General features: G+C 57.8%; 1 protein-coding gene across 1 annotated transcript in view; it reads left to right on the top strand.

The window, feature by feature from the left end:
- FAM20C (FAM20C golgi associated secretory pathway kinase) overlaps nucleotides 1-13,087 on the top strand; it is a 65,593-nt gene that overhangs the window by 2,350 nt on the left and 50,156 nt on the right. The window contains exon 2 of the mRNA XM_033192425.1: nucleotides 1,256-1,434. Coding sequence (XP_033048316.1) covers nucleotides 1,256-1,434 — 179 coding nt within the window. The remainder of the gene's footprint in view (nucleotides 1-1,255; nucleotides 1,435-13,087) is intronic.

Here is a 13,087-nt window from a genome sequence, read left to right as displayed (position 1 = left end):
GGTTTGCTGGCAGCCATGAGGTGCAACAAAGGGTCCCACCCAGCAGGGGCGGTGGGTGTGCTGGCTGCAAAGAGATGACGGCTGGATAAAGGGCAAGAAGCCATGCAGGGAACATCTCTTTAAACTGTCCTGGCAAAGCCCTTTCCCCACCCTCCGGCCCTTCCCTCCACCACACAGATCAAAACAAGCAGATACTACAACCCGAAGCAGTGGAACATTAACCACAGCAAGGCCGGAATAAGTAGCTCCCTGCAGAAGGTTACCCCAGCAGCAGACGGGAGACCAGCCTTCCAAAAGATCTCGCTGAAAGTCCCTTCTCCCCTGAAGTGTGACCAGGCCCAGTGTCTTCTGTCTAAACACACTGCCTGTTTGAAAGCCTCTGAGCCTTGCCTGCTGGTCAGGTTCAAGGAAATGCTCGGAAATTTGAGAACCAGAGCAGCGGCCTAGGGAGAGACGGCCACCCAGAGCAGTGAGTGGCCAGGAAGTGGATCCTAGCCCCCCTCCCACGTCCACCGCAGGAACCTCCTCAGCTTTAGGTGAATTCGAGCTAGGACAAGTTCCACATTTCCCTCCAGCCCAGCAGGCAGGCAGAGGGCCTGTCCTTCCTCCAGAACTGTCCCTTGACCCCAGAGATGTGAGGACAGGCTGCGTGGGCGGCGGGTCCTCCATGGGAGCCTGGGCTGGAGAGAGTGCTGCCTCTTTCCTCTCTCCCCACCCAAGCTGCTCTCATTAAAATCAAATTTAGCCTCTTGCATCATTCTGCCCCTGGTTGTTGGAACAAAAGCAGAGAGCAGGGGAAGGTTCCTGACAGACTGGGCGTGTCTGTGATTTTCATGCAGTCTGTGGTCAATGGTATGTTCTCCCCTCTACTCCAAGGGAGAGCCAGCAGCCCCTGGCACCCCCAGCTGACATCACGGTGGGGCCATTTCGGTGACCCCGGGACAGATGTGGCAGGGACGGCAGGGCAGTGCTGACGTCCTGGGATTAGTCTTGCTGTAGTTATAGCTGTCTGTGGCAGCTCCAGAGGGTGAATAAGAATTACAGGCCTTTCACCGTGTTATTAACTGGCAGCAGAGCAGCCACAGAAGAAAGTGCAGACATTGCAGGGCCCTCTTTAAGCAGAGGCACCTTCAGTAGCATCTGCACTGACTTGAACCCAGAGTTAAAAACCTTGGCGTCGGTGGCCTCTCCCCCATCATCTGGCTCACGGGCCCGTTCTTTCCATGCTGATGTTCATCCTCGCTGCTCCCTGCAGGCTGCGTGTGGGTGCTGAAGGTGCAGAATTCCTCTCCACCGGGGAGGCAGCCCCGGACTCCTATCCCAACTGGCTCAAGTTCCACATTGGCATCAACCGGTACGAGCTGTACTCCAGACACAACCCAGCCATCGAGGCCCTGCTGCAGGACCTCAGCTCCCAGAGGATCACCAGCGTGGGTAGGTGCCCTTGGGTGCACTTGAGGGCCATCTGGGTGCCGGCTGGGGCTGCCGTCAGGGCTGCCGGGGCAGGCTGTGCGTTAGAGAGGTCTGGGAGGCCGTTGTTCATTACTGCAGCTTTAACCTCCTGCAGCGATCTGCACGGGCAGCGCGGAGGGACAGAAGGCTCGCGTCCCGTGTGCACTCGCACTGGATGTGCCCCTGATCTGCTGCACGATGAGCTGGGGAATGCCTGGACAGCCCGTCCACTGTGCTCTGCCTCCTTACCTGGGTGGTCCTTGGGGTGCCAACTGGACGACAGCGTCCTTCCCTCCTGGGATAGAGGACTAGAGGGGCATCCTTGGCGGCGGTGACCCCTCCACCGAGACCGTGTGCATGGGACTCTCCTGCTTCTCTGCACGCGACCCTGGCTGGAGGGGGAGATAGCCATGAGCCTGCTTCTTGTGGTTTTGTAGTCGTCCTTCGTCAGAGCTCAGCAAGGCGCTATGCGGCTTCATACTGAGGAGACGTAGGCAGAGCTCAGGATGGAGGCCTGGGCCTCCCGGATGGAGGAGTTTGAAGGCAATGTCTCCAGGTCCTTTGGGATCTGCTGAATTGGACAAAAAAGGGCATCCAGTTGCTGATTTCAGGAAAATGTGCCACTGCAGCTTCTGAGCGTGGAGGTTTGGTGCCGTTGTTCTCAGCTCGTAGGCAATTGTTTGTGAAGCTCCCATTTGTCACCAGTGCTTGGAGAGGCAGTGAGGGCAGGGCTGAGGCCCTTTGGTGGGAGCGGCTGCTCCCCGGGGATTGCAGGGAGTGGGCCTGGGTGCACACAGTGGGCAGGTGCAGAGGCTGGGAGAGCCTGAAGGCAGGGTTTTCTTTGCGCTGCGTGATGAGGCCAGCCGTCCCATGCATTAGCTGCGTGTGTGTCTCAGAAGCAGCCCGGGGGCTGAGAGGGTCCCGGCAGCCTGGGGTTCTGTCCAGTTGCTGACACAGGACTTAGGTGTCCCCTTTCAGGCCGGCAGGTAGGTTTTCCAGAGCCCTGCAGGGCTGTTCCTGGCTGTCTCTGCCAGGTGCCGAGTTGTTTGCTGGGTACTCACCTGGTCATGGGAAGAGAGAACTTGCAGCTTTCTCCTCACTCCGTGATCAGCTCACCTCATAAGAGAGATCAGCTGGACAAGCTGGGGGTCCTCTTCCCTCAGTGCTGCCTGGGAGGAACCTGAACACCTCCCCCTCCCTCGAGGCCCCCCTCCATGAAAGCTCTGCCTTTCTCCTGCCCCTGCAGGGGTCTGAGGGCTTCGAGCTGTGCTGGGGAGCAGTCCTGCAGCCAGCCACAGCCTGAACGTCCCTTCTGCCCCTGAAAGTGAGCGTGGCCATTAAGGAAATACTGATGCATTGATCAATGTGTCGGTCCAGTCAGCAGATTTTTACCGGCACCTCCTGCCTGTCAGGCCCTGTTTCTGGGTGGTGGGGAGTTGAGGATGAGTTCAGCCTCAAGGAGATCCGCTGCCTCTGTGGACCCGACAGTCTCCAGAAGAGGCACACACGCAGTGCCCGGTCCTGAGGAGGAATGAGCACTTCAGAGCCACGCACGCCAGGCAGGGCGTGTGGAGAGGAGGGGGCTCCACTGGGAGGGGTTGAGGACCTTCCACGGGGTCCGTCGGGCTGCTCACCTTCCAGGTGGGGTCCGTCGTGGCAGGGAGAGGAATGCAAGAGCATTGCACACCAGCCAGGGCGTTCGGGAGGCGCAGCACTCACGTTTGGTGAACCTCCCATGCCGCTGTCCGTGTGAGCTTCTCTCCAGCTCATTTTCCGCGTCCGTCCAGCGGGGTCTCCCCACGTAGGATCAATGCAAGGATAGGATGAGATGGTGCACGTGAGCAAGCTTGTAAAATATTAACTAGTACTTCGTGCGTGGCCTTCCACAACAGCTCCCTTGTGTGCACAGGCAGGGTCTGGGCAGAGGGAGCGTTTTGTGGATTCCAAAGGCCACCAGGCCCTTGGCAGGCACTGCAGCTCACCACATCCCTCAGGGACCAGTCAGCTTTCCAACACCAGCACTGCAGAGGTGCGGGAGTTCTGTGCCCAGGAGCTCCTAGAGCAGCTTCAGGGAGAGTGTGGGGCCTCCTGGGACCTGGGGCAGCTTTGCCCACCTTAGGAGCCCTTTGTCTATCTGGACAGGCTAGCCCTGGGTCACTGCCACCCCCGTCTGGTCCAGCTGTCCCAGGGCAGTGGTGCCCAGGCTGCCTGACATTGCGGTGGTGTGGATGGAGCCTTTGCCAGGGAATCCCTGCCCCAGGGTTCTGGTGTGGCCTCCGCCTGGGTGTGCCCTGGTTAAGTCCTGTGCCTACCGAAGGGCTGCCCGAGCTGATCTCGCTCACCCGCCTCCTAGACCACGTTGGCCACATTGGTTCTAATCCTGTCTTCTTGGGTGGGGGCCCATCCGAGGACAGGCTTGGTGCCCACAATCATTCTGCAGGGCCAAGCAGGGCCTGCGAGGAAGGTGAGCGGACACAGCCCCGTCACCCAGGCGGGACAGCAAGCTCTGGCCCAGGAGATCTGGGCATGAATCCTGGCTCTGCCGGCCACTAGCCAGAGCAGAACTGGGCAAATGGATGAACCCCTCCAGCACCTGGCTTCTCGCTGAGAACATAGAGACAGTTATAATCCGGACCCCGTAACCTCTGACTTACAAATCTGAATGCCAAACAAAACCCATTCGTTAGCCAAACCTGACTCAAGCTGAATGGATTTGGGGGCAGAACGCCGAGGCTAGTTAAAAATCTTTATTTTTCTCTCTCACAGTGAATATTCACGTGTCCCTCTGAGAAACAGGAGTGTGTTTGATTGTGGGGTTCTGCCCCCGAGCCGTGTGGGCATGCCACGAGCGGCAGCCACGTACCACGTGTGCTTTCATCATCGAAATACTCACAGTCCCCAAATACTTCTGCCCCCAAAGATGTTGAAGAAGAGCCTGGACCTGTGGTGCCGGCTTCACGAGGTTGTTCAGGCTTAAATGTGCAAATACGAGTAAAGACGTGAGAGCAGAGCCTGACAGCTCGCCTGCGGGGTGGGGTCTGTGTGGCAGCAGCATTTCGGGGCAGCTCACCTGCTGGGTGGATATTTGTGGCAGCAGCATTTTGGGGCAGCTCACCTGCTGGGTGGGTATTTGGAGGCAGTAGTATTTGGGGGTGGCTCTCCTGCTGGGTGGGGTCTCCACTGCAGTTGTATTTGGGGGCAGCTCGCCTGCTGGGTGGGTATTTGGAGGCAGTAGTATTTGGGGGCAGCTCACCTGCTGGGTGGGGTCTTTGTATGGCGGCAGCATTTCAAGGCGGGCTGATCCTTCTTATCCGGGGAAGCTAGAGCTGGGCAGGTGCCTGAGCCTCGTGAGGGTCTCGGACTGGATGCTGGGCCCTGTACTCCCTGCTGCCTTGGGCTTGGAGATGCTCACAGGTGAGTTCTCATTTGTGAAGAGTTCTGTCTTCCTGAGGAAGCAGAGAACCCTCAGCCGGGAACCAACCGTGCCGCCAGAGTTGCTCCATGCCCAGGCCCAGGTCTCCTGGTCTGCAGGGGACGGCACAAGGGGGCTGGCCTGGGCCAGGCCAAGTGTCCCTGGAGGATGTGCTCTGTCCTAGAAGGGGCCTGACCTGCTTGCTGACCCTGCTTGCTGCTGCCTGGCTGACCTGACTCAGCCACGGCTGTTCTGAGGGCCCTTCTGAGTATGAACTCCCAGTTGGAGGTTCTGGGTGAAGACCCAGCTGCTTGAGAAAGCAGCCTCTGGCTGGGCCCTTGGCATCGCCAAGCCAATCAGGCAGGTGTAGAGCCTGGTGCCCCTAGACAGGTCCTGCAGCCAAGAACAGGGGTAGCCTTCAAAGGCCAGCCCTGCCTTCCAACCGCCGCTGCACAATGAGGGAAACTCAGGCTCTAAAAGCAGGTTTGTCCAAGATTAGCACCTGCGTGCTCCAGGCTCCGAGTTCTGTCCCCTCAGCTGTCTGGCCCCTGGGTGCTCGCTTTAATCTCAAGTCATTCATCTTACTATTAAACATGAGCCCAGAAATATTGCTGTAATGGAGAACGAGGCCTGGGAGTCCCTCAGAATGGCTGCATTAAATCCCCCCTGCTCAGAACCACCCAATCCAATTCATGGAGCTCCACGTGGCCTGCAGGACGGCTGGTTAGGGCCAGCAGAGGTTTATTTATAGCCAGGCTCCTGGCTGCCTGGTAACGGGCCACTGCCACCTTTAAAGAATCTTGGGGCTGGGCGCAGTGGCTCAAGCCTGTAATCCCAGCACTTTGGGAGGCCGAGGCAGGCGGATCACGAGGTCAGGAGATCGAGACCATCCTGGCTAACACCGTGAAACCCTGTCTCTATAAAAGACACAAAAAACTAGCCAGGTGTAGTGGCGGGCACCTGTAGTCCCAGCTACTCAGGAGACTGAGGCAGGAGAATGGCGTGAACCCGGTGGGGCGGAGCTTGCAGTGAGCCGAGATCGTGCCACCGCACTCCAGCCTGGGGCACAGAGCAAGACTCCGTCTCAAAAAAAAAAAAAAAAAAAAAAATAGAATCTTGGGATATTATCTATCTCTATTCAGCTTGAAATCAGGTATGCAGTGCCTTCGGCTGGCGCTGGTGATAATTAAACTGCCATCATGCACAATTATAGATGCAAATAATAAATGACATAATTAACGACTCTGTACTTGGAATTACTTTTTTAAAAAGTCATCCCTCTGGCGTGTGAGGATTTGGGCAGTTTCTGGACTGAAATACAGAATTGTTCCATCCAGATTGGGTCAAAGCCTGTGGTTGGGAGAACATGCCTGCACAAGGAAAAATGACCCCATAGGACGAAAGTCCTTGACACGAATGGATCTGCCACAAGGGAAAGAATGAGTCTAGCTAGAAGCCAGGACTAACCGGCCGGTGAGCTTCGAGGAACAAAGGGCCTTCCGCTGCTGGGTCAGCCCACGAGAGGGAGCTGCCTGCAGGTACCCGGGAGGGCACGGCCACCCTATCTGTCCGTTGGGAGCAGAACTCCTTGGAAGGCAGCACCAGCTCCAGAAAGGTCACCATCCCCCACTCCTGCCCACCCCAGGTAGCAACTGCCCCTGCAGGTCACAGTCCCAGAGCCTGGCTCAGCTGACCTAGAGAGAGAAATGGGAAGATGCCCGATTAGCTGGAGGCCCATGGCCCCCAGGGCTGGGGACCGTGGGTCATCCTGAAAGAAGGACAGTGACCGCCTGGAAAGGACGATTTCGGGTGGAGCCTGGAGGAGGCGGCACATAGCTCGGTCCGCACTCAACTCCCTTCCCAGCCGTCTGATGGAAGGCAAGGAGCGAAGCTCATGCTGCTGAGACCTGGGGTCACCCAGGCACCGGCCTCCGCATGCCCAGCAGAGACAGCAGCCCCCTAACTGCAGGGGTGTGCCCCGATGCGCTCCTGCCGACTTTCCTTCTAATTGCAGACGTGGTCCCCACTGGGGCAAGGCTGCAGTTTTCTTTTAAAAAACAGATCTTTCAAAATAAAAGGGGCCTTGAAGAAAATCGTGAAATAAATAACAGTCTGGGCTGGAGACAGTTCTGGCGAAAGTGTCCCGAGGGTGGTGTGTGATGGACGGGACTTTGGGCAGGGCTGGCGTGGCCTTGCCTGTCACTTGAAGCCTCCAGGAGAGTCGAGGACTGGCAGACCCAGGCCCGGAGCAGGTGCGGACTCTCAGCTCTTCCAGCCCCTTACCTTGCAGTAGGGGCTCACAGTTCTAGCCTCCTTGATGCCAGCCCCAGAGTGCTCACTGCTGGCCAACTATGTCCTTTTCCTCCTTTTCCTCAGAACCGGGTCCTTCGGTGCCCACAGTGAGTGGGTATATGAGGCTGTGTGTGGGCACCTAGGGTCTGGGACACCCAGCAGACCTCTCTGGCTTGGAGATGTGTGGGGTGGGAAGAACAGGGTGACCTGAGCCCCCCTGGTGTCACATTCTTCACATCTGAGCCCTCCTTGGGTGAGGCCCTACTTCCAGCACACACAGCTGAACCCGTTCGTCTTCAGGAATAACTGCTTCACTCTGACCCTTGAGGCCAGACGGTGGCTGTGAACAGCAGGGGGAACCACCTGGCTGTGACCCCCAAGGACGACGCTGGCCCTCTTCACAGACGAGATGACCAGGGCCAAGGGCGGCAGCATGGTGGCCCACACTGACGGCAGCATCTCACACCTGGATGTGTCTGTGTGGTCCACAGGCCTGTAGGAGGTGGAACTGGTTAATTTAGTCAGGTTGGGGTTCTTGTTAGAAAGGGTTCCTGCTCCCACACGAAACCAAGGCTGAGTGGTGGTTGTACCCAGTCTCCATTCCCGTGAGCACCGGGCGGGGTGTTGGGACCCCCAGCCCCAGGCCACACACCTCTTTCCTTCGGGGCTGTCTCTCCCTCTCTCTCGTCAGAGCTGCTTCCTCACAGAACTTCCCAGTGGGTTGCTGGAGCCGTCTGGGGTTACGTGGCTTGCCCAGGGCCACACTGACTGGGGCCAGGCACGGAAGTCCATTAGTATTTCTGTGACAGCAGCCATCTTTCTATATATTTCTTATTTCATAGTAGATGCCAGAATCTCCTGGAGTCCTTCTGAGGAGGCGACTGCATACTGACATCGCCTCTGTCCTGTGCCATCACCTGGGGAGAGGCTGTGGGCAAAACCCAGTGGTGTCCGAGGGTCTGTGTGGCCCTGAGCTCTTAGTGCTGACAGCAAGTTGAAATAATGAAAGCATAGGGCACTCTGTTAGTGGTTGTTAACTTGTGTAACTAGTGGATGTTAATCCACATTAACTAGCCATGTTACCTAGTGATGTAGGTTAATATGATTAATCAATATGAATGAATCATGTACACTGACGGATATCTGGGTGACAGGATTCTTCAGGGAGGCCGGGGAAGAAGCAGACTGTCACCTTTGGTCTAAAGGTGGTGAGTTCAGTGGTGGGAGGTGCTCAGGGCAGGTGGGTCGGAAGAGGAGAGTGTTCCAGATGGGAAGAAACGATTCGAAAGGCAGCGGACATCTTCCTGTGTGCACAGAGAGGATGGGTGGCTGCTGGGTGAGATTGTACTGGGGAATGGGGGGGCCGGTGGAAATCTTCCCGTGTGCACAGAGAGGACAGGTGGCTGCTGAGTGGGAATTGGGAGAACTGGGTGGGGGGGGCCCTGTGGACATCTTCCCGTGTGCATAGAGAGGACAGGTGGCCACTGGGTGGGATTGTACTGGGGAGTGGGGGAGCTGGTGGAAATCTTCCCATGCGCGTAGAGAGGACAGGTGGCCACTGGGTGGGAATTGGGAGAACTGGGTGGGAATTGGGAGAACTGAGTGGGGGGGCCCTGTGGACATCTTCCGTGTGCATAGAGAGGACAGGTGGCCACTGGGTGGGATTGTACTGGGGAGTGGGGGAGCTGGTGGAAATCTTCCCATGCGCGTAGAGAGGACAGGTGGCCACTGGGTGGGAATTGGGAGAACTGGGTGGGAATTGGGAGAACTGAGTGGGGGGGCCCTGTGGACATCTTCCCGTGTGCATAGAGAGGACAGGTGGCTGCTGAGTGGGAATTAGAGGAATGGGCCCTGTGGACATCTTCCCATGTGCATAGAGAGGACGGGTGGCCATTGGAGCAGGGCAGACGGGACCTGCTTCCAGAAGAAGGACTGAACTGACCAGATTTTCATGTTTTTATTGCCCTGGGAATTGGGGCTTGGAGGCCTTTCCGGGGTCCAGTTGTGCAGTTGGTTTGATGACGGCCTGTATTTGGGGGGGGGGGTGGCTACAGAGGGAGATGGAGGGAAGGTGGTAGGTGGGAGAGGGCTTAACAGCTGAGTCTCTGAGACTTGTCCACGGTGTGGGGTGACTTTGGGGTCTGTGCCAGGACGCCCCCATCTCAGCCAGCTTCATGGGCATCAGAGGGATCAGCTCTCAGTGGGCCCTTCCCCAGGCTGGGGCTGGGCAGGCTCTGACCGACCCCTGTCCACCGGGGGCACAGGAGGCTGCATCAGGGAAGGCGTCTCCGTCAGTCCCGTCCCCGGGGCCTGTGCCCATGCGCCTGGGCTTCTCCCACTAATGAGGCGAGATTTCCAAGCGTCGTGAACTTTGGTCTGTCTTTAAGAAAACCCAAAATGGCACCTTTTTGTCGAGGCCTGCCCTGTGTCCTGGCTCTGCCACCTGCTGGCCCCTTCCTGGGTGGGAGGGCAGGATGACCAGTTCAGTGACAGGAGGGTGGACGTCTGCACCTCCCAGCCATCGCGATGAGTGCCGAAGGCCTGAGACGCCGGGCGGCTCGTGTGCTGGTCTTTGCAGGGAGATCATATCTGATTTTAGAGCAGGATTCCAAACGTCTGCCAGCAGAAGACCCACTTGGTAGACTGAATGGTGGGCTCAGGTGGGCGGCACGGCCCATGGTCCACGGGAAGCGGAGTCCTCAGTCGCTGTGAGATCTTCATGCCCTTTAATTTCTAATCGTTTATTTGCTCCGTGGGGAGGAGCTGGCCTCACAGCTGAGCACAAGGGCCGGGGAGACCGGACCTGCTCCCAGAAGAAGGACTGAACCGGCCAGATTCGGATAATATGGTTTCTGTTTGTTTGCTTGTTTGTTCCTGAGACGGAGTCTCGCTCTGTCACCCAGGCTGGAGTGAGTGATGCGATCTCGGCTCACTGCAAGCTCCGCCTCCCGAGTTCACGCCATTCTCCTGCCTCAGCCTCCCAAGTCGCTGGGACTACAGGCGCCTGCCACCACGCCCAGCTAGTTTTTTTTTGTATTTTTAGTAGAGACGGGGTTTCACCATGTTAGCCGGGATGGTCTCGATCTCCTGACCTCGTGATCTGTAGGCCTCGGCCTCCCAGAGTGCTGGGGTTACAGGCGTGAACCACCGCGCCCGGCCAATATGTTGTTATTTTAAAAAGCAAGGTCACGAGCCCTGGAAGGAGCAGATACACCTGGTACAGGAAGGAACCCTTAAATCCTGTGACCCCAGTTACTAAATGGAAATGGGAACATCCAATGGAGCTTAATCCAGCCAATAATTTTTTAATCATCACTTCTTTTTTTCTTACTAAAAAATGTACTCCCTATTCATTGTGGAAATTAGAAACACCGTTAAGGAAAAAAATGGAAAACTAAAGTCAACCACAGTTTTACTTTTGGGAGAAAACTACCAAGCTTCATGTGCCCATCCAGGCATCCCAGTTTTAAAAATCCATGCACTGTATTCAGAAGAAAATGGTTATGGAGTCTAAGTTTTTAATGGGCTGCCCTGATTATTGGTAAAATCATACGCTGTTTGCTGTTATTGAAAACCCCCGTGCCCAGTAAGAAGCCGGAATGGAGCCCGTCCTGGTGTCGGGTGAGAAGCTGGGATGGAGCCCGTCCTGGTGCCCGGTGAGAAGCCGGATAGAGCCCATCCTGGTGCCTGGTGAGAAGCCGGGATGGAGCCCGTCCTGGTGCCCGGTGAGAAGCCGGATGGAGCCCGTCCTGGTGCCCGGTGAGAAGCCGGATAGAGCCCGTCCTGGTGCCCGGTGAGAAGCCGGGATGGAGCCCGTCCTAGTGCCCGGTGAGAAGCCGGATGGAGCCCGTCTACGGTGCCCGGTGAGAAGCCGGGATGGAGCCCGTCCTGGTGCCTGGTGAGAAGCCGGGATGGAGCCCGTCCTGGTGCCCGGTGAGAAGCCGGATGGAGCCCGTCCTGGTGCCCGGTGAGAAGCTGGGATGGAGCCCGTCCTGGTGCCCGGTGAGAAGCTGGATGGAGCCCGTCTACGGTGCTGGGTGAGAAGCCAGATGGAGCCCGTCTACGGTGCTGGGTGAGAAGCCGGATGGAGCCCGTCTACGATGCTGGGTGAGAAGCTGGATGGAGCCTGTCTACGGTGTCGGGTGAGAAGCTGGATGGAGCCCGTCTATGGTGCTGGGTGAGAAGCCGGGATGGAGCCCGTCCTGGTGCCGGGTGAGAAGCCAGATGGAGCCCATCTACGATGCTGGGTGAGAAGCTGGATGGAGCCCGTCTACGGTGTCGGGTGAGAAGCTGGATGGAGCCCGTCTATGGTGCTGGGTGAGAAGCTGGATGGAGCCCGTCTATGGTGCTGGGTGAGAAGCCGGGATGGAGCCCGTCTATGGTGCTGGGTGAGAAGCTGGATGGAGCCTGTCCTGGTGCCCAGTGAGAAGCCGGGATGGAGCCCGTCTGCAGAGCCTCGAGCTGCTGGCCTGCCTGAGGCTGGCATTCAGGTTCTGTGCAGTGTTTTGGAGAGAAATGAGATTTGTTGCTGCTTCCTTAACCTGAGGAGGGCACAGCCTCGGACAGTTTCATTGACAGACCAGACTGCACAGTGGTCCAGGGCGCTGACCCCAGCCCCAGTCTTGACCATGGCCTGTCAATCGTGGTTCCTGACAGGGCAGTGGCTGGAGCAGACGCTGCCTGGAAGGAAGGAGCACGTGGCCTGGCCAGGCTGGGGTGTGAGCTGTGAGCTCAGGGGCAGCAAGAGCATCAGAAATGGGGATGGCACATGGCACCTGAGTGGCCATTGCTGTGGCGAGCCCCCACTGCTGCTGTTCTCACACTTGGGGAAGAGATATGGCACTGGCACAACCTTTGCCATGGAGAGTGCCCATGTCATCGCTGTTTTTGGTGCTCAGGGAGGGGCCGTGGCACTCATGTGGCCTTTGCTATGGTGAGTCCCCACACTGCCACTGTTCTCAATGCTCAGGGAAGGGACGTGGCATCTCGTGGCCTTTGTCGTGGTGAGCACCCACACTGTCACTGTTCTTCGTGCTCAGGGAAGGGATGTGGCACTCATGGCCTTTGCCATGGTGAGCGCCTACACCGTTGCTGTTCTCCGTGCTCAGGGAGAGGATGTGGCACCTGTGTGGCCCTGGCCATGTTGAGTCCCCACACTGCCACTGTTGTCAGTGCTCGGGAAGGGCATGTGGCTCTCGTGGCCTTTGCCGTGGTGAGCACCCACGCCATTGCTGTTCTCTGTGCTGTGGTGGGGGGGAACATGGCACCTGTGTGGCCCTGGCTGTGGTGAGTCCCCACACTGCCACTGTTGTCAGTGCTCAGGAAGGGCACGTGGCACTCGTGGCCTTTGCCGTGGTGAGCACCCACACTGTTGCTGTTCTCTGTGCTGTGGGGGGGGGGGATCATGGCACCTGTGTGGCCCTGGCTGTGGTGAGTCCCCACACTGCCACTGTTGTCAGTGCTCAGGGAGGGGCCGTGGCACTCGTGTGGCCTTCACTGTGGTGAGTCTCCGTGCATGCTCTTGCTATTCTCAGTTCTCGGGGAGGGGACGTGGCACTTGTGTGGCCCTCACCATGGTGAGTCCTCGTGCGGCTGCTCTTTTGACCACTCACGGCACTGTCCCCACGTAGTCCTAAGGGTGGTCCTGGATGAGGCATGTCATCCCCATTCTACAGGAGCAGCCGAGGTTCTGGCAGGTCACATGAGGCACCAGCCAACTCACCAGGACCCTGGAAAGGAGGTGGGACAGGTGTCCGTGTCCTGAGCCCCATTGTTTTGTAGAAACAGGGTCTCTGTTGCCCAGGCTGATCTTGAGCCCCTAGCCTCAATCTTCCCACGTCAGCCTCCCGCGTAGCTGGGACAGACACATACCCCCACGTCAGCCTCCCGCGTAGCTGGGACAGACACACACCACCACGCCAGTTAATTTTT

The sequence above is a fragment of the Trachypithecus francoisi genome, unplaced genomic scaffold (genome assembly GCF_009764315.1).
Source record: "Trachypithecus francoisi isolate TF-2019V2 unplaced genomic scaffold, Tfra_2.0 Lachesis_group4, whole genome shotgun sequence".
Lineage (NCBI taxonomy): Eukaryota > Metazoa > Chordata > Mammalia > Primates > Cercopithecidae > Trachypithecus > Trachypithecus francoisi.
The sequence above is the reverse complement of the archived record's forward strand: the minus strand, read 5'-3'. Positions and strand labels throughout refer to the sequence as shown.